At 38.9% G+C, this 21813-nt stretch overlaps 2 protein-coding genes across 8 annotated transcripts; one reads left to right on the forward strand and one right to left on the reverse strand.

Annotated features, from left to right (window-relative positions):
• The first annotated feature begins 62 nt into the window (after window positions 1-62).
• Window positions 63-7507, forward strand: LOC122993558 (DBIRD complex subunit ZNF326-like). 6 transcript variants are annotated; one of them, XM_044367835.1, is made up of 11 exons: window positions 63-290; window positions 650-765; window positions 1746-1848; window positions 2651-3167; window positions 3304-3379; window positions 3598-3664; window positions 5178-5322; window positions 5434-5494; window positions 5587-5717; window positions 5829-5918; window positions 7010-7507. In XM_044367835.1, the coding sequence occupies exons 1-11, from the start codon at window positions 199-201 to the stop codon at window positions 7028-7030; spliced, it is 1419 nt and encodes a 472-aa protein (XP_044223770.1). In that variant the 5' UTR covers window positions 63-198; the 3' UTR covers window positions 7031-7507. The 6 variants fall into 6 exon arrangements, with proteins under 6 accessions (XP_044223770.1, XP_044223772.1, XP_044223773.1 ...); XM_044367837.1 differs by having other exon boundaries at window positions 650-759; XM_044367838.1 differs by having other exon boundaries at window positions 64-290; window positions 2651-3158.
• Window positions 7508-7942: 435 nt separating this feature from the next.
• On the reverse strand, window positions 7943-21731 carry znf644a (zinc finger protein 644a). Of its 2 annotated transcripts, none has more exons than XM_044367826.1 (6): window positions 21576-21731; window positions 15225-17724; window positions 14325-14918; window positions 12546-12671; window positions 8817-8919; window positions 7943-8441 (listed from the first exon to the last, which is right to left on the reverse strand). In XM_044367826.1, the coding sequence occupies exons 2-6, from the start codon at window positions 17719-17721 to the stop codon at window positions 8246-8248; spliced, it is 3516 nt and encodes a 1171-aa protein (XP_044223761.1). In that variant the 5' UTR covers window positions 17722-17724; window positions 21576-21731; the 3' UTR covers window positions 7943-8245. The 2 variants fall into 2 exon arrangements, with proteins under 2 accessions (XP_044223761.1, XP_044223760.1); XM_044367825.1 differs by having other exon boundaries at window positions 21515-21729.
• Window positions 21732-21813: the final 82 nt, after the last annotated feature.

Consider the following 21813-nt stretch of genomic DNA (forward strand, 5'->3'; position numbering starts at 1 on the left):
TTAAAATTTTTATTTTTTTTTTTATTTTGGTGGCATTTTGGTCCTGACAGTGGAGCTGCCCTCAGAGTGGAACCTGCACCGGAAGCGTCCCCACAGAAGAGGTCTGCAGACTGACTGTCTGCGCTCTGTGTTGATGCAGATGAGGCACCCTCACTTCACTCACATACGAACTGACCTGCTCCTGTTAGTGAATAAATAATGAACCGTCAGAGTAATGTTCCTTTCAACACTTCAGCAGCAGCTATAGGAGCTGCTCCAGTCGGCCTGTTCAATCAACAGCAAACTGGAAGGTAATTCACTGAAGTTATGATAACATTTAGCCAACGTTACTGTAGCTGCATTCATACGAAGAAGTTTCAGATTTATTAAGTTGAGCAAGGTGCTTGTTGAACACTGTCTTTTTGTTGTTTGAATGAGCATGATGTCTGAAAGCTAACTCCAGCATTGTTTACTATCTGTTCTGTGTGTAGCTATGTGGCTAAAGCTAACAGCAAACACTGCTGCGCTAGCTCAGTTTACCAGGCCGATTTGTTGATATTAGCATTGATAAAAGGCCTTGCTACCTTGCAACATTCATGTTCAGTAGCTGTCAATGTGATATCCAGTTGTCTCATTGTATTGCTCTCACGTGCGTGTTTTCTGTGATAAGCAGAACACCCCAAGACTACAGAGAAGGTATGATACACATCCCCGTGAAGACAGCAAACTCAAACATCAGGACATCTGACATGGCTGCAAAGAAACTGTCAGCTCAGAGAGGTGCAGGTAACCTCTGTGGACTTTGTTCCTAGTAGGATCCTACAAAGGTTTAAACCAATGCTTTTACACGATTTAGCCAATTTGCTGCATATTACTTATTGTATCATAATCAACCATTTTGCAAACTTGAGCTGAAATGACTAGTTGATTAATTGATTAGTCGAATAACAGAAAAGTAATCGGCAGGTATTTTGATCAATTTTTGATCAATTAATCCTACTCAAAGATTTTCTCATTCCAGCATCTCAAATGTGAGGGTGTGCTGCTTTTCTGTGATGTTTTTGGGTTTGGGCAGTTGTTTGGAAAAAAAACAAGGAATTTGAGGATATCACTCAGGGGTCTGGGAAATTGTAATGGTGTTTTTCACTATTTTCTGACATTTTATTGACTAAACAACTGTTTAATTTAGAATTAATTGTTTGTTGCAACCATATTGCCAACCATGCTGCTGCTATAGTTATAGGCATTTCTTGATTTCCATAAAGTCCACTTTAATATGTAAAAGTATTTGTCACATTTGTGTATAAAGTACTTCATTGTTGAAAGGTAACGAGACAGTGAAGACTTTTCATGTCAGTTTGCACTAAACTGCATCAGTATGCAATGACAATGTAACTTTGACCAAAATCAATGCAGGCTTGATGTTCACTGTAATGGATTACACAACTCAAGCAAGTTTCATGAGTCTGCTAATTGATTTTGATACTATACATGAATTAATGGAAACTAATCTCTGCCTAAAACTGCAGGAAAAATGTGTCCATTAACGGTGTGGCATGCATGCTGACCATCGACAATGGTCAGTTTATAATTGGGGATTATTGTGTTAGTTCTTATCCGAGTTACTAATAAAGTCAACAGAAATTAAACACAACTTGCTTCAGTTCATTGGCAGTTAGTTGTACTCTTTAGATTACATATCTAAATGCATCCAGTCTGTCCAGATGAACTGCCCTCATTTTCATTTAGCTTTTTGTATTCTTCAGCTCAATCTTCTGCTGGTAAATGGAAGTCTTCATTCAAACCAATAGGTGATGAACTAAGTCAAGATGGCAATTCTCAGGACAAAAGCACAAACTGTTTAGAAAGGTAAGCCTTTATACAGTATGTTTATTTGGCAAAATGAAGATGCAGCACTTGAAACCTTACCTTTACTGATCATAAGGAATTAAAACAACTGAAAAAAGCCTTGAAAACATACCTTATGTGACCTCCTCTTGCAGCCACCACCAGGGATGTATACAGGAATTCTGTGGCCCTTCATAATTAATTTGTAAATCCTACTAGAAGTTCTGTGGTGCCCCTTGAATGATAACCACCTTTCGCCGAGGACACTGCCACCCTCTGCTTGAAAACCTCTCACTCATTGACCCAATGAGCACCTGAATCTGCTGTTTGGATTTTTTTTCCCATTCCTGCAAGAGGCTGTGACAAAGTGTCTGGTCACTGACAGGTAGAGAGTGACGTTGCAGTCCAGGTTGTCCCACATTCGAGCCTCTGACTTTGTCTCATGGCGACAAAAAATGTTGAAATATGGTCTGTCTGAAGGTGACCTCATTAGGAATATTCCAGGTGGACCTTGTAAAGTAAAAGTGCAAGTGGCAGGAAACACGCAGTGCCTTAGTGACTCTGTTTTAATAAATGGACACATTCCAGTAAATGTGCACAGCCTCTAATTAGTTTTCTCATTCCAAAAAAAGCTGCCCCCCCCTCCCCTTCACACCAGCAGTTTATGTAGTTTAATGACATAGTTTTAGTGTCCATGAACATACAGTGGTTAATGGTAACATGTCCTTGCAGCAGCTCTTTAGATAAATTGCCAACGCCATAACAGAATAGTGAATTTATTTCCAACATACTCAAACTGTAATTCCTCTTCCGTCTCCCTCAGGACTGAGCTTTATGACCCTTATGATCCCGTCTCATCAGACTCTGACCCTTATGATCCCGTCTCATCAGACTCTGAGATCTCATCAGACTCCGACATGCCACGACGGGGCCCAAATCACAACCACTCCCTACCTGACCAGGATAACAACCTGTCACGACAGTGTGTGTCTCCAGGTAGAGGTTGTCGTGAAAACCGCTGCTGGGATTCGTCCCTCTCTGAACCAGGGAGCCGACCCCTTGACAGACATGACTTTAACCCTGAAACCAGACTCGCTGAGAGTCGAGGTCTCAGTCCAGGTCATAGACCACCTGAAAGACGGGCTTACAGTCCAGACATTGAATCACTTGACCGGCCTGGGTATGGCTCCATCAGTAGACCTCTGGACCACAGAAGTTGCAGCCCTGACCGGCTTATTCACAGCTCCTCTACCCATCAGTTTCCTGCTTCTTATGGAGGACAGAGGACTAACGGAGAAGCGAGGATAACAATGCCAGAATACAAGAGAGAGGTATCACCAGTAAGACTGAGAATATCAAAGTTGCCTCTCAACTAGTTGGGATTCTGTGGTTACTGAACATTCAGTGTTGAATTGTGGTCTTCAGCAGGATGCAGCGCTCCTTAGATGTACTTTGTTATATTTCTCTCCTCTGTAGATGGCCACTACTGTTAGATTATCCCCACCCAGGTCAGAGCGGGGCTATCAACATCAGCTGGGACATGTGGGAATGGGTAGGTTGGTATTTTCATGAAGTAATGACAGTTTGCTTGCTGTTACTGTATAAGAACATGATTGCATGCACTACATACTTGGGAATATAGTTTGGAAAACTAATGATTAACAATCCAGTGAGTTTTTGAATGAGCAAAGCAGTACTTAAAATATTTTTGCCATATGTATTTCCTCTGTGAACTTAACTAATTCTGTATATAATACTAATGTGCTGCAGGACTGGAGCAAATCACACCTTCCAAAGAGGTGACAAAGAACAGGAGCAGAACTATGATCATGGACAAGTAAGCACCGTGTCATATAAATGTTAACGGCATAGTAAATTGGTCGCTGGAAAAAAAAACAAGGATATCATGTGTTATATTCTCATCATGAATGTTTAATTCCATGTTGCGCTCTGTACATTATGTGACATTAGTTGGCTCAAATTCTGTTGATCAACTGTTGCTGCACAGTTAAATGTGATAATCAGGATTATGTACTAGTATACTGTCAAGAAGAGGAAATCCATACAACTATGTTGCTATGTTGGTAGTAATGTAGTAATATAATTGTCGAAATTTAATACTTTCCACATTCCTCTGCAAATATGCTCAGATAGCTCAGTCCAGTTGTAACTGAAATATTTCTGCAAAAATGTGAGCATGCATATATCAGCCACTGCAGTTATAAACACATTGTGATACAGAATAAACACTGGGTGAGTCACCAAAGTAACAGACAGCATACTTGGCATTGTTCAAACTAATAAAATTTTATATTATTACTTTACAACTTTGTTAGTTCATACAAAGTACACTGTAGTTGCAAAGCTTTAGCAAACACTGGAAGCAAGAGTCTCTTAATATCATGCGAGAACAGTTTGATGACTGACTGAGCTCTCTGAGTCCTAAAGAACCAACCCTGTGACATTTACGGATCCCTTTACCATTACACATATTTGCAACATGTTAGGTTTTTATGTCACCTCTTCTGTATACATTCATGTTTTCTCTCTTCAGTCTGTTGAAGGGAGGAACAGGTTAGAATAGTGATGTAAGAATAAGAGTCTTTAGCCATGCTGGCGGCTCTGTAAGGCTGTACAGTAAGCATAGCAGTGCTGCAATTAACATTTCCTAATTAGCAGGAAACTCAAGGACAGCTGAGGCTCATGGGAATGTCATTATTTTTGCAGGTATTGAGTCATAAACCAAAGTATTGGAAAACTTAAAATTTTACCTGATGGTGATGTTAGATGAAAAGTCAGGGAATCACCAAAGTGATGACGATTCATCCTGAGGGGAACATCAACGTGTGAACCAACATTTCATGGCAATCCATCTAATAGTTGTTGAGAAATTTCACTTAAAAGCACATGCCAACCTCATGGTGGCGCTAAAGGAAAAACCATTGGATCACCAGAATCATTAGGATTTCATGCTACTTGTGTGGCTAAAAATACACTTATCATTGCTGTGAATAGTAGAAAAACTATGGAAGAGAGACATTATGTTTAAATTATGTCAAACATATCGTATGTTATATGTATGTATATGTATTGTATGTTGCTGTATATAAACATACAGCATTGATGTACTGCAGCCTCATGTTACTTATTGACTGGCATATACACAATATCAATATATCTGTGATGAAATAATATCTGCTCGGACTATTAATCTTCAATGATTGAAGTCTGGGGCCTGTAATTTCAAAATCTCTCAGTTGTAAGTCCGGTCTTTGTTACAATCACAGTAGTCTTGTATGAACATCATCTTTTCTCTGATAAATAGCTAATACTTAATATTTTTCTTTCAGTCCTATCACCTGTGACCTTTGTGAGGTTGAGTTTGCCAATGGGCAGGAGCTGGAAGATCACTTGGACAGCAGGAGTCACTGGGATACACTGGAACATATCCAGCAGCAGAATAACTATGATGACCTGGCTATAGCCTTCTTACAGGTAAGATGATTCATAGTATGGAGAAAGACATCCTATTGATGTGCAACAGTGGGCTTTTTCCCGATAGTTCCTTTTTTCAACCTAAATATGATGACATTTTTATTCCTATAGGAAGTCATGCTGTATAAAAGCCGTCAGTGTAGCCGAGCCATAGAGGACAGTGCACTTCAAGGTAAATAACTTGGAACAGTAACAAATTGTGAAAGCCTTTTCTATTTTCTATTAAAAACAAAGTCTAAATACAGTGTGGTCCTTATCTGTCAGCTCTGCAGGAAAATGACCACATGACAAAGGTTGAAATGTTCCACTGTGCTTCCTGCCAAGTCTTCATATCCACATCTGCATCCTCAGTGCAGAGTCATATTACCTCTCAGGAACACCTCTCCAACACAAAGGTAACATGGCTGCTGTGTAGCATAACAGAAATGAAAATTTCTGAAAATCTCTGTCATTGACTAGAATGGATTTGATGATGATTGACTAATTTACTGATTGATTTCCTGAAGGAGTTTGAAGTGCGGCAGAGACGTGCCTGCCTTGACAAAGCAGAAACCATGATGACAGAGTTGAAACCTCAGTTTGAACACTTTCTAAAGGTAAAGTAACAATGTGTTAGTAATACATTATATTATGGAGCTCAAAAAAGTGGGGATGGAAATTGAGAATTTTGGGGGATACATGATTCATTTAAAAGTAGAATTGAAACAGAAAATCAATCAAAATCAACAGAAAATTAATTTGCAACGTTTTCAAATGAACCATTTTTCAAGCAAAAAGGCCAAATATTTGCTGTTTCCAGCTTCTCAAATGTGACCATTTGCCGTTTTTCTTTTTCATGTAAGGTTCACTGAAAACTTTTGGGTTTCGGACTGTTGGTTGAACAGAAGAACCATCTCATTTACAATTAATCAAGAAAACAATTGGCAGATTAAGCCATAATGAAAACAATCATAAGCTGCAGTCCTAATTTAAAAAAAACAAATTTAGTCATTTGAAAGCACAAATTACTAAAGTAATTGTAAGACAGTAAGTAAATGGGACATCAATTAAACTGTGTATCAATCGGCCCTGTTGAACAATCAAAAAAGTGAGCAATTTAAAATGCAAATCAAGTGCAGAATACTTGATATTACCTCTTGCCATTGCAATGATGTTCTATTATTTCAGTAAGGTAAAAGATATACCATTTAAGTATGCAAGTTTGATATAAAAAGCAGTAGAATGGAGTAATTGGTTATGACAAGATGGAAACTTTTGTGTAGACTCTATGTTGACATAATATATATACAATACAAGTTTTGTGTGAGTATGGAAAGGTAACATCTGAAAGCAATACATTGCATAAAAAGCACCATTTGTGCATTTTAAGTAAGGTAGGTTTGTAACTATTTTTGATTTTGCACTGAATTCAGGGGGAATGCAAAACCAAATATTTCCAAATTGAGTGAAGAACACTTTTTAAATAAAGTCTTAACATGGAGTGCATTCAATAATGTGTTTGTTTTCAGTCCCAGTACACTACCTCTAATTAGTGGCACTTAAATGGTACTCTACAAGGCTATAAGTAATTACTAATCATTAACTGGACTAGATTTAACTGCACTTGGGATGCATCCAGGTCTGCAGAAAGGGGAAAATAACCCAAATGTGCAGCTATCTGACTAGTAAACTGATTCTTTTCTTTCAGGTTGGCAGCCCATTTGTATGACTGAAACCATCTGTGTCCCCAGACTGCAGTTTACATTGTGGTGCTGTTTGCTTCAGATCAACAACAATGGACTTTAGGACAACAGCTCACTTTGAATCACAACCACAGAAACCCCTGTGGCACCACACATTGCTAAGCGTGCACACTGTTAATGTGCCATTGAAGAGTCATCAGAATACATGTAGGCATCCTCACAGGTTTATGCACACAACATGGATTTTTTGTATACTGGTTCATACTGCACCTGGTTTGTCATTTCACATTTTGTCAATTTAACATTAGCTACAGTACTCCCAGGTCATCATCTTTGTCACCTTAAAAAGTCAGTTTGTTTTTTAAATTTACAGATCCAATGTTTTGTGAACAAATGATTGGAAGAAGTCTTGTTTCTTTGCTTTTTTATTTAGAACAACACAAATGTTTTAAGCATTGTATCTGTGTGATATAGTACATTTAAAATTAAATTATTTCAAAACAGTATATTTAATCATTAAATATAGGTGACATGTATGAAGGGCATTGTCAGCACTGGCTGTGTGTGTTAGGTTTTTTTTCTCAACCACCCTCAGTTTTAATTTTGTATTTGTATTAGAAACAATGCAGTTACTGAAATACTATAAAACACTTTCTATGCATAACAAGTTTGCAGACATTTTTCCTTTTTGTTCTTGTATAGTCACTTTTCCAACTTGAGATTCTTTAACTGTATCTCAAGAGCTTTCAGGTGCCATCACTTCCGGTCAAAATATTCATCTCAGTAACTCCATGCCCTGAAAACAGAGACTATTGGCTTTGATTTGAACATGTTGCAATACAAAAGAAACATGATCTATGTATCTTATAAATGTGAATATTGATACAGAAGAGAGGTGCTCCCAAATTTAGACAAAAACGGACTCAAACCATGAGAAATCTGAGGTAAAAGTTGTCTTCATTAGAAATGGATTCCACACTACATTACTGCATAAAACAAGAAAACTGTCCATTTGGAATTGTATTCCAAAAAATGGACCATGTAAAAACAGAAAAAGGTAACAATATCCAAAATAATTAACTTTATCTGTCCAAACGTACAGTATTCTCCATCGTTGAACAATATTGTACTTTTGGCCAGTATTTAATTGACTAAAAAAAAAAAAAAAAAAAAAAAGTGAAAGAACATCCAATGTACATACACATACAGTCTAGTGAAATCTAAAAAGGTCCCCATTGGCTTCATGAGGCAGCATGTGCGGCTGTCAGAGAGCTGTCTTGGTCAGTCTTGAGGGTAGGTGGGTCTGTGGGCAGCGAAGTGACCTCTACCATGCCTAGCCCAGTGTGGGGGACACTAGTGTTCATAATGTGTCTCTGTAAATGTTTAATCCAGTCCTCCTGGACCGACAAGGGACCCTGGAAGACGAGGTCACAGAACCTGTAAAAAGAAGGCGAGAGTGATGATGCGCCAATGAAGTATTTTTGAGTATTAAGTATTCTTTGAGGTATTTAGGCTTTATTAAACGACTTGATATAACTGTCTGTTATTTTATGATGCTAGATTATGATTTATAACTCATTCTATTCCACAACCAGTTTCAAAAGTCTCATGATTTTTGGATTACATCACTGTGACATGTGTCTCATTCACCTAGGCAGTTTGTTAAATAAATACAGGAAAAATGGCTGCCAACAGAGCGAATAGACCACACAAAATATTTGACAGTAGCCTATAGGACTGGTGATGCAATATTATCAGTCACCGGAAAAAAGAAGTATAACAAGAATAGTATGAAAGAAATGAAAACATTACCTGCATGTAAGTCTGTACATTTCCTCTGGAGTTTGTGGTAAGGGCAGTGTCTTCTTCTTTGAGCCAGGCCTTGAGCGTTGCCTTCTTGCTTTACAGTCAAATGCTAAAAGACAGAATTTAATTTAGAAATGTATAGCACTACCTTTGAAAGTACAGCACAGCCTGCTAATCTAACATTTTGAATAAACAAAAGACAATGATAACCACTGGAACATTTGGATGTTGTTGAATGATGTTCCAACAATAGTACATTCCCACACAACATATTTTGTTAGTTCAGTAAATCCATCAGTCTGGATGTCTGGACATTATTAGCACTGGCTTTATTCATACTGTTTGGCCTTGTGCCAGTGAGGTGAATAGTCTAGCTCTGTCTCAGCTGCATTAGCTGATCCAAAGCGACTGAGACACAAGACCCAATATATAGGTGATGATCTGTGCCTGCAGACAAAGAAGGCCCTGAGGGTTTTTTGCAGTGAAAAGGTTGTTCCTCCCACAAATGCACCCACCAAGTTTCAAAATTAAAATCTTAGCAATACATCACTTGCCGATGTCCTTCTAGACCCTTACCTTGGGGAGGACACAAATAACCACTGGTACACTAATTATAACTATGATATGACGTCACACACCCTAGTGGTATCTAGCCAGTAGTCACAGATACTTTTGGTTGTATCTGCTGAGGTTTTGAGATATCAGTCTGAGATTTCTGCTGCCAACTCAATACAGTGGAAGTGAATGGAATTTCATTTGTCAAAGCTCAACCGCTCAAAGTGTTTTGAGCGGTTGTAGAAACAGTGACCAGGTTACTTGGGTACTATTAGGTAGGTAGAATTTGCCTCCTGCAAAAGTTATCAAAATTGTTCACAGTGAGGTCTGTGTTGTCCTGAGTAAAAGGGACATTGTTTCTGTAAAGACACATTGTGGCTGAATTTTTCAAATATTTTTCAATGTATTGAGCAGCTTAAACAAAATTGCATTCAGCCCCATTGCATGAGGGGATATCTCAAAACCTGAAACTTCCTGCATGGCTGCTTACCACTAGCAGTAGGGTGAATCAACTTTTCAAATGTGAATTTGCCCTTGTTACAATAAGAATTTAAGATTGCTTGACTAATGATATCTGTTGATACTGTGTTCGCAATTCACTTGGAATATATGTTCATATGCTCCTGGAATAATTATATGATGCAAAGCATTCATGACTAACAGTCCTCTTTAAAAGCTTGGTGAAGAAATGCAACTCTCCTCTGTCAAAGGTCCAATGTGAAGGTTTTGACCAATAGTGGTGGTATAGAGCAATGTTTTTATGAGTGTATCCCCATCTTTGGGGGTGATTGTAGCTCAGGAGGTAGAGCGGATTGTCCACTAATCAGGAGGCCAGTGGTTTGATCCCTGGCTCCTCCAGTCCGCGTGTTGAAGTGCCCTTGGGCAAGATACTGAACCCTTAACTGCTCCTTATGGCTGTGCCATCAGTGTGTATGTGTGTGAATGGATGAGTGAGCATTGGAAACATGGCAAAGTGCTATATCATTACTGATGAGCAGGTTGGCACCTTGCATGGCAGCCTCTGCCATCAGTGTATGAATGTGTGTGTAAATGGGTGAATGTTGGCATGTATTGTAAAGCACTTTGTGTGAGTGGTCAGTAAACTAGAAAAGCGCTATATAAATCATGCACTTTCACGATGGTTTTAGGTGCTTCATACAACAAGATTACAAGTTCAGCCAGGCTTCCTTCAGTAAGTCAGGCTTATTTTCTAGAAATTCTGTTGGCTTTATCAAAGTGATTGATCCTGGTTCAGTTTTATAGGCCATTTCAAGACAGGCTTTTCACAATCAGTCCTGCTTTTCTGAGCTCTCTTTATGAAACACCCCTTTGGTGACAGTAACACAAAGAGGACTACTAGCTAGCAAACATAGATGTTAACAATGTAGGTTTTAAAATATCCGAAAACGGCTTTGGCTTTGGTGAGGAAAAAGTGAATGTAAACATAAGAGTGTTTACATGAAAACTACACAGAGTGCTTTTTTAAGAAAGAGTGCCTAGGCTTGATTCCACTGGGCACGTCTGAGCCCCATTTCAGCTGTGACATGGCCGCTGGAGTTGATTGTGGTCACTCTAGTCAATGCTTGTGATTCCATCAGATGCGCTGCAGTGCATTTGAGAAGCAACACAGAAGCATCTCTCCGCTCTGCTCAGCTAAAAATACGTGCCCACTCTATTTTTGACAGAAGCTGTGTCAAGCTGCACAGAGCAGATTGAGCCAGGCAGGAAGTCAGCCACAGGAACGGCATAGAGCATCCGGTCAATTTTCAAAATAACACACCCTGTGCGGACTCCGGATTGTATATCACATCACTACATCAATAATACATTATAATGGTGTGCTCACACAGAACACGAAGAGAATTTTTTGCGCGACGACAGTGCATACAAAGTCTATGCAAAGAGGCAAGAAGACACAAATTTGTGTCTATTCATGCCAGACAAAGCGAATGATGCAAATTTACCAATAGACCACTTTATGGTCTGTAGTTGTCGTTTGGGAAGTACAGTAAATCAACAGGTTTTTGGGGAGAGTTTTGTGTGACGGATTAATGGAGTTTATCACAGCAAAACAAACAGAGAAGAGTTGATAATGTATCTCTCAGTGTTTACAGTTAAGTGTTGGTGTGACTGTTAGCAGGAGGATTGATGGCAGGCAGGCTGAGCTTCAGTAACATCACTGTTTTGGCTTCTATTGTCCGGGTGGGGACCAGTCAGTGCCTGCCATTGCTTGCTGGCTGTTTGGGGTGAATAAACACAAATGTTCCCGCGATCAAACTCACGCGAGTAATGTGAAAAGAAACGTATGTCCCTACGATCAAACTTGCACGAATAATGCAAGGTGAAAATTTGCTTCGCGTTTGGTGTGAACACAACATAATCAGTTGCACCAGGCTAGAAGTCAAATGTTCAGAGGATATTTGTCACCATGGATGACAAAGGTTCATCAATGGAAAATCAATGGAAGATTTTATATGACCCCACTGCTGCCATGACTGTCCCAGTCCTTGGCTTCCTCTCCAGGTAGAGTGGTAGCTCTTCTCTCTGGCACTGCCAGAACAAAATTATCCTCTTCTATAATGCTCCCGGTGGGGTATGACACAGAACGAAGTACAGAACATGCCTGGTGGATTCAAGATGTAAAGGAGTGTCCATATGTGTGTCACCCTGTGAATTTTGGGGCAGTTTACATACTTTCTAGTCTGTGATTATGATGAATTTGGGTCCAGGAATTGACTTGAAAACTATTTTGCAAAAAGGACCTTCTACATGCAAGGAGGTAACCAGAGAAGCTGTTGGTGCACCAACAAGGATGAGAACCTGCACTGGTTTTCCCAACCCCCTAACACTGCCAATTTTGTTCACTGGAACACACAACCAAGCTAGAGGTATCAATACCAGTAACTGACCTCATTTCTCTGCAGTGCTGGACAGGAACTTTAACCACTGCACCACCCCCTTGCCCAAGAACATGAATGTTTGAATTTGCTGAGCACTGGTTATACCTCTATACTAGCTTAAATGGTTCAGAAATAAATGAAATTAGAGAAGGCCAAATTTTCTGAGAAAATGTTTGTGTAAACACTGTTGGTAGTAGAACATGCTATACACCCCAGACTGCTACTGATACTTGAAAAGGATGATTTCTTTTAATTTAATGCTGTTGTTGATGCCACTTACTGGTTCCCTCTAGTAAGGCGTTCCTTTTTCGTTTTGCATATGCCCGGAGGTGATTAGACAAGCTAACTCCACTGTGGAAAGTTGCATTGCAATGGACACACACCTTCCTGTTGAATTCACCTTTCTCTGTAAAAGACAAAAAATACAAAGACAACAAATAAACACAAAAAACCCTATCAATACAGTGATCTTTATTTGTTGGTGGTCAAAGAAGTGTTTCACTAGCCTCTCTGGTTAATATCATGTTACTCTTTAAGGAGCTGTAGGACTTGACTTCATTACAACAGGTACTTTTTGTATCTGTATACTAACTGTAAACTAACCCCTATAACATCAGCCATTTCACTTTCACTGTCTTTAGTTTTTGCTCTTATACTAAATTAGATTATCGTGATCAATATTATTATATTTGCAAAAGTAAGGTTAAGAAATGAGACGATAGCAGTGAAGAAGAATACATGCTAGATTCCGTCATTAAACTGTGTACACAAAATATATAACATTTGAGGCATTTTATCAAAACATGTAATTTGCTGAGGAGACTATTGTCTAGCTGTCTTGCTTTGATCTATGCCTACCAAGTTATAACGGAATAGCTTAAGTTATAATATAGCTTCTGCTATATGACTCTTTCTGATGTACACAAGACAATATGACACTATATCCTATTTCTGACAATGACAATTGACCAATTAAAGAGTACATAGTCTGTAACATCTGTGCCTCAGCAGGAGGCCTGTCAAATTTAACAAAGCAGTCTCTAAAATTCAACTCTCATTACTATGTTAATAGGTGCTGTTGACGTAACACTAAAATGAACATCTTATTCCTTTATTGCAAGTATATCGGCCAAATTATGAAAATCTTTCAAATAATTATTTGCTGCATGCAGAACACAACACATAACAGTTGCTATAGAGCTGAGGCAGGGCATTTTTTGTCGATTAAAGGTCATATACTTATCTTTTTTTTTCCCCCCTTCGAGGAGTTTTTTTATAGCCTGAATTTACAATCTATCAATCTGACACTGGTCTTTAAAAAAAACTGGAACATGATAATAGAGCCTAAACAATAATTAATAAGCAGATTGGCTTGTCACAGGTATATTGAATCAGCATAATTGACATATGCAAAAAAAACACTTGAAGTACACTGAAGAACATTTAAGTTATTAATTTATAAACTATGCATTTTTTATGTATACTTTTCTTCATTCAGGTTAAATAGTTTTGTATTGTAGTTATTTTAATTTATAGTTAATAAATTCACAGTGAGTTTTATTGTTCCATTTTTTTTTACATTATCATTTTTTATCATTAAAGTTTGATATCTGTAAAATATCCTGCCTCTGTGCAATTGTCCCTTTTTTCCACTAATATAATAGATGGATTCATCCAAAAATGTTTGCTGTGCCAAATGTATTTTGTTGATATATGTAAAAACACAAATATTGGACAAAATATCTTTAACCACAGTACTGATTTTGAAAATTCAAATGTCATACATTACGTACATTATACTGGATTTTCAGTCAATGTTGTAGCACTGCTTTTGACGTGCTGAAGTTCATGTGAAGTGCTATTCAACTAAATTTTAGTCTCATTACTGTAGTAAGTTTCTGATGTCTTAAAAGATGAAATGCAACATAGATTTTTCACTTTCTTGTAAATAAAAAATATCAAAAGGAGTACAAGGTGGATTGTTCTTAATCAAAACACTTAAGCAGTATTCCACTTCCTGTCTAACCTTTCTGGTAATGAATGTAAGGAGGTTACTTACCAGATATTGAGTTTGGCAGTGAAGATGAAACTCTTGAACCTGAACTGTGCTCACTGTTTGAAGAAACTGCTAACATGTTTCTTGACATCTGAGAAGACCCCTTTAGTTTGGAGTCTTCCTGACACTTCCTCTTCTTCAGAATTCCTATCAAGGCATTCGTGCCTGAGAGTGAATTTTTAACATCCAACTTAGTTTCTAGTTGCCTTTTTTCAGATTCCATTTCCGCTAAAGAAAATGTGGGCATCAGTGGTTTGGCATCAGTGCAAACACTTGAAACAGAATTATTTTTTGTGATTCCAATGGGGGTTGGCGTGAAACGATCAACACTGGACAGCTTTGGTGAAGCACCATATTGGAAATGGTTCCGCCTCTTTCCCAGAATTTGGAGCGCCCTCTGGAACTCCTTCTTGTCGCGCATCAACTCCCGGAGTAAAAATAATGGGGATTTGTTCTTTGTTGCAAAGCTTTTACCAAGCTTTTTGAGGTGGCCACGTATGTGGTTGGACTGCCCAGTCCTGTTATCAAATGAATCACCACATAATGGACAGGAGTGAATACTCTTCACAGTCTCAGATTCTGACTCCAACTGTAATGCTGCAAAAAACAAAAAACACCATCAGAAACATAAAAATTGTACAATACAATACTATTAGCTTGCATTAGTACAATGAAACTAAATGGAGCACAATACAGGAAACTTTAAAGTACATATAAAAGGAATACTGCAGTTTATTACAACTTTTAGCGATGGCGCTGCATTCTGAAATCTCTGTAATAAATTTAGTAAGTTCAATGTTAAATCACAACCAACAGCTGATGGCCACAAAAACATATAAACCAAGACGTAATAAAGAGTAATTTTCCTTTAATAGAAAGAAAATGGAGGAAGTACTCAAGTACCTTTTTTCAATCGCCGGAATGCCGAAATCTTCCGTCGAATTCGTGGTCTCCTGTCTTGAGAAGCCACCTGCTCAGGAGGCACTACATGGCGTGCATTGTAGCTCAGTCCGACCCTATGAAGATGCCCTCGGACATGATTGGACAATCCAACACCTGATTCAAAGATGGCAGGACAGTATGGACAGGTCTTGCGGTCTGATTCCAACTCTGACAGATCGTCTGTGAAGGGTTCTCTCAATGGTATTGGGTGGGAGTCAAAGGTTTCTTGAAATACTTCTGTTTCTATGCATTCTTCTTTGATTTCAGGGTCACTCTGATCCTGCTCTTCAGTCTTAATTTTCTCAAACAGCATTTTTGATGCCTGCAGGGCACCCCTCATTGACATTCTTCTGCTATAGGTATAAATTATGTTTTGTTTTTCTTGCTTGATTCCATTGTCAAAAAGGTTAGTGTTGGCATCTGCATCCTTAAACTGGAAAATTTCTTTTTCGTCACAGTCTTCCACTTCTCCTTGATTTAGTCTCTTGGGACTTGGCAAAGGTTTTGGTAAGATGAAGCATGAGTCTTGATCAGAGGTGTTGCGATATGGGGTGGACATTTTTCTTTTAGATGGTGACTTTTTGAAGGTTGACTGATTTATGTTCAACTTGGGTACACTGCTTCTGTTGGTATCTCGCTCAGCTTCTCTGGATGGCACTCTATGGCCATTTGGGGACAAAGCTGAATCTTCAACTTTGACAGTCAATGTTCCTGGCAACTGATCAGAGCCATCTTTGTCACTTTCAGAATCCTGAACAGATGTGCTGCAATTATTGCTTTCCTTCTTCTGTTCTGCAGTCTTCTTTCCATGTCTTTGTCGGGACAGGAGAACATTAATGGATTTGTCAAGCTTTGATTCTGTTAGTTGAGACTTGAGACTTCTCTTAATCTTGCTATTTTTGAATAAGTCTGAAATGTCATTGGACTCGCTGGGTGAACAAGTTGTTTTAGAAGAGATTTGATTTTTTATTAAGATTTTAGATGTTAACTCTGCATCTTCTACAGGAGTTTTACTAGTGGGAACATGCTGCTCTTTAGATGGTTGTGCATTTTTCTCACGAGACTGTGCAGCTTTGTATTCCTCAAAAGTTTGTTGATGACGACGCAGAAGGTGATTCTTAAAAACGTTTTTGCTAAAAGCTCTATAAGAACAAACGTTACAAGAGAAGATTTCTGAGTCATCATTCTGGATCTGCTTTCTAACTGTGATAACAGTGTGCTGCATAATGTTATGTCTCCTAAGATCATTTTCACTCAGAGTCCTGAAGCTACATTTGTCACATTTAAATTTTCTTTTGTCCTTCTCATGTGTTTTCGCATGTTGAACAAACGTGTTTGGGCAGTTTGTTTCAAATGAGCACTGAGGACAGCAAAGCTTTGCATTTTTACCCTCGTTCTTCTTATCACTTCTGTCTTTGATCTCTTCAGTGAGTCTTGATCTCTTTTCCTGGTGTATGGACATGTGCTCAATAAGTGAACCACTTTGTCTGAAAGACTGTCCACATTCCTGGCATATAAAAGGCTTTGGCGAATTATTCGGAGGGTCCACATGAGACTTCATGTGGCAATGCAAATGATGCTCTTTCTTGAAAATGAGCTTACATTTTGAGCAAGGGTAACATGATGGCTTCTCCTCTGAATGAGAATTTACTGAGAGCCTCCCCTTCAATGGTGAAAGCCCATGGCCTAGACGGTTCTCATGTGAATTTCTTGCAGGTGCATTGTAAAGAATTTGCTTGATGGCCTTTACAGTTCCATTGGGATACTTTGTAACTTTCCCAGTTGTTGACGACTGTGAATTGGAGAACTTCCTTGACTTTCTGACTTTTCTGACAGGAATGGAGTCTACTTGGCCTTCTGCATCAGACAAATCCTCAGATGACTTGTGGCTCATATCAGGGTAAAGGTCTTCTGAGGGATCCACCATGACAACCATGTCCATTTTCCGTTTCCTTCTCCTTTGGCTGTTTGGAGGCAGGACTTCATCTTTAGGCTCCTCACCAGGGGAATCACCATGGTTCTCCCACAGAAACTGCATAAACTCTTTGTGAGGGTCCCAATGGATGTCACTGGCACTACTGAAATTATCCAATGAGTTCTCAGGTGATTCATCAAACCCCCATATTCCTGCAGTGTCAATTTCCTGCACAGTTTTTAGAGGGGTGATGCTCTTTTCTTCCTCTTTCTCTGTGGAGATGTTGTTGAGTTCATGGGCCTGTGTAGCCTGATGCGAAGAAGGTCCATTTCCCAAGCCAACCGGAGACAACATATCTGTGTTTGACAGGACATCTAGGACACTGTTTTGTTTCAGAGAAGGCTTGCCGAAAGAATCATTGCAAGAGGCTGATTCTTGTGCCATTCTCACTGGCTCTTGCAGGAGTGTAAGGGCATTGATCTCAGAATCTGCATCTTTGTCATCTCCATCAACACCTGCCAGACATGACATTTCAGCTGCCATGACCTAAAGAAAGAAAAGTAAAACCTTCTTAGATATTCCTCAATCACAAAGGATTCACTACACAATCTACACTTAAAACTATAGTATGCTAGATGCTAAATTTAAATCCTTTTCACTTCAGCCAGAGAACTGGTCAGTCTCGGTACGACAGATGAACAGGGTTGTTGCAAAAGAATTTTCACTCATTATTCTAAAGGGACCCCATTTCTTATAATTATATATTACCGCTGTAATGTCCTTGTGACAGAGTTTGTCACGTATGGTGATGCCTTAAACAGGCATGCTACTTTGCCTGGTGAGGTAATAGCTTCATCGTAATGCATTTTGTGGTGAGGTTTAATGTGTTTGTACCACTTACTCTATGGTGCTGCAACAATGGCAAAATATTTCAAGATTTCTGCAGGAAAAACACTGCTCTCATTGCCAATACTGCTTGGTATGCATTTCCATTTTGATTGTACCCATGTCACCTTGGTGCCGGCTGACATAAATTATAATCTTTGCATTCAACCAATCTCACCAAAATGTGTCAATGCCTTTGGTTCAACCAAGGGGAGACATATCAAAATTTTAACTTTTTCCTTTCACGCAATAAAACAGTTAATGATTACACAACATGGCCTAATTCACAATGTGAGTGGATGGGGTTAAAGACAGGCAGTTATTTTAGCACTATTTGCCCAGAGCAAATTAGACTCATGAATGGGACTTCTAGCACAACTCCAAAAGGTTGGCAGTGCCGTTTCAAGCTGGGCTTTAAATAGATGATTGCACTGATGAAAATCCTAGAGGAAATAAAATACTGTTTAATTTTTACCAGCAAATAGCAACACAACACCTTCACAAGTCTAAACTAGATGGCAAGCAAGTTTTTTGCCCTTCTAGTGGCAGGGTCTAAGCAGGGATTACGACCAGCATAGTTGACTGTGTTGGCAAGGGTGTGTTGTCGAAACAATTTAAGGACCAGTGTGTAAGATTTAGTGGCATCTAGCCGTGAGGTTGCAGATTGCAACCAACTCAATACTACTCCCCTCACCCTCCCCTTCCAAGTGTGTAGGAGAACCTATGGCGGCTGCGAACTTGCGAAAAACGCAAAAGGCCCTCTCTAGAGCAGATGTTTGGTTTGTTCGTTCTGGGCTACGGTAGAAACATGGTGGGGCACCATGGTGGGCTCCGTGGAAGGGGACCTGCTCCCTATGTAGATGTAAAGGGCTCATTCTAAGGTAACAAAAACACGAAGATTCTTATTTTCATGGGATTATCCTCTAATTAAACATACTTATGAATATTATAGCCTACTCCATTTCTGCCAAGTCTGTTCCGCTAGACGTCACTAAATTCTACATTGGACCTTTAAATACGATCCAGGAAATTCACTTGGAGCTACAGATTAATGCATTTAAAGGCTTATCAGATAGTGGTTTGTAATAGGCTTGGGTGGTACCTATTTTTTCATACCTTCCTGACATTTCATCAGGGTCTATGGTGTATGACGGTATTTGGTTCAAAAAATAAACAAACAACCAAAACAAAAACAAAAAAACAAACAAAAACGTAAAAGCTGAGCTGCTGGTGTAACCAGTTGTGAGCACTTGCATGTATGTGATTGGCCAATGCTGCGCCTTGCCAGATGATGTTGTGTTGCAGCATAGGTTTTTCCTGGTTCAACTTTTTTGCGTTACGTTTGCGTTTTGCTGCATTGTATTGCTGGCACCGCCTGTGTTGGCACATCCACTGCATCGACACACTTCAAATTTTCACACATGGCTCATGTCAGTCTTAGTGCGGTTTAAAGGAATGGTGATGTTTGTCTTTCAGTGTGTTTCAAACAAGCAAGATATGTCAACTGCTGACAAGACTACCATGAAAGTTTACCATGTTTTATTCTACCATTGTAGAGTCGAGCACAGAGCGAAAGAGATAATTGAAAGAGTTTTTTGACAGATGTTTCGATTTTTTTATAGAACTTAAAAGAATTTCGTTTAGATCTGTGGTTGTGTTGGTTGATTGATGCAGCCGCATCTTGTATGTATGTACATATATGAATCAGTAAATCCTTTTGTTTGCCATTTTCAAATTGTAGCGAGAAGAATATTTGCTTTGGAAATAGCTTTGCTAGATAATAAAATACAAATGTATCTAGCCACAGAAAAGATTCTGACTTAGCCCAGCCGTTATTAACACAAAATAATTGTGTTGAATTATTTCTCTTTTTGACAAAGCTGCAGCTGTAACAAAAAAAGGTTTGCACTGGAAATGGTTGTACTAAATAACAAAATTTGTCTGGTGGTACTAAAAAGGAGCAGAATGCTAACTCTAAACCTGCTCCATGTCATCCTGCCTATCAATAGGCTAAGGTGACCAAATTCAGTTCTTGTGGTCTCCGTGTAGCCTCTGTGGCAGCAACATTTAGTCGCATTTTTAAGATGGCTAGCTTCGCATGGAGCAACACTTCACTGCAGCAGAATGATTCCAAATTTAGCTGATGTTCAGACTGAAAACAGCCCTGCGTTAAAACACTACGAGGGACTGTGTTGGTGGGGGTGTGTTGTTTGAGTTACCAGTGAGACAAGGAAATACAATCCAGGAAATCTAGTTTTTCACGCATTGCCAGATTTGGTCTGAACGAAAAAATCATTGCGTTCACATTTATAGAGTAGGGTGTAATGAGCATTGCAGCCACTAAAAGCTGCAACTGGCTTAAGTATTTTAGTCACATTCATTTGAGAATCGGCTATGAGGATTAGCTGCTTTCCTTTGTTTTATGTGATTGTAAACTCAGTATTTTTGGATTTTTGGACTGTCGGAAGAACAAAACGAACAGTTTGAAAACATCACAGTCTTCAGTTTTAGGAAATTTTAAGAGGCATTTTTCACGATTTCCTACTATTTTATTGACCAACCAATTAGTTGATTCTTCACGAAAATAATAGGCACATTGGTCGATAATGATCGAAAATGCAGATGTAAATCAGTGATGGTTTAGATGGTTAATCTCAGCTTTTATCATGTTTCACCACATTTGTCTGTAGCGTAACAGTCACATGAGACTATTCAAGCTTTCATGGGTCCAAATTTGAATGTTACCTATGTTTTACAAGCTAGAATTTGTAATAGGTGGTTATTTGATTGATTGCCTATCTTAATATGCTTGTTTTGATAGTGAACCATGAACAGTTAGCCACAATGTCTCCAGAGTTATCTCCTTAACCCAATCAGCATTACTGACCACAAAATGAATACAGCCAAATGTGAAATATACTTGACACTTTGCATAGATGATTAATTGTGGCCATTTATGACGCTACAAGGTCGCAGGAGTGAGAGGTCTTGTATCTGAAGGACAATAAAAAGTGTCATACCAAGTGAACGCTCCTTTGAAAAAGAAAGATGCACATAACATTTGCTCAACAGCAACAAAACTGCAAAGGGATGGACCTTGTAAATGGCTTTTGATGAGCGTCTGTGGATTTTTGTATAGAGCTAAAACTTTCAGCACAGTAGTTCAGATATATGCCAACCCACAATGAAGTTGAGGTATGCTTCCAAAGATACCTGCTTACAGAGCAAACTGGATTGTATGTATAATGTTCCGTAAAGGTATAATTGCATTTTCCTGGCGTTTATATCACGCTGTGTTGTTGGATGCTGCTTGCAGGAGCTGCAGACCATTTCATTAAGGCTGCTCCACACCAAAACCTATTCCTCAGGCTAAACTACAGCTAGTGACAATCAGTCATCGCTACTCACTACACAGACATCAATGAAATGCTGAAAAACAAGCAAACGTTACCTCCGAACGGCGTGGATGGAGACAGGACACAATTTATACGCTGCATTGAATAATTTCTTACTTTCGTCTTCCATCTATTTCACAGTCGCCATTTTGGTGGTCTGGTGTGGGACAGATCATTTCTTTTGTATGGGTAACCCTACATACATTTGGCTGTATAGTAACAGAACAAACATATATTCCAACAATTTCGTTTCATTGTGGAACTATTTTGTAAAACAGCTATTATTAAAAAGTTACCCAAGTTATCGTCTCATATAATTCCGTCACGTAATGTTACGAGTCGGCGCCACACACCC

The sequence above is a fragment of the Thunnus albacares genome, chromosome 12 (genome assembly GCF_914725855.1).
Source record: "Thunnus albacares chromosome 12, fThuAlb1.1, whole genome shotgun sequence".
Classification (NCBI taxonomy): Eukaryota; Metazoa; Chordata; class Actinopteri; order Scombriformes; family Scombridae; genus Thunnus; species Thunnus albacares.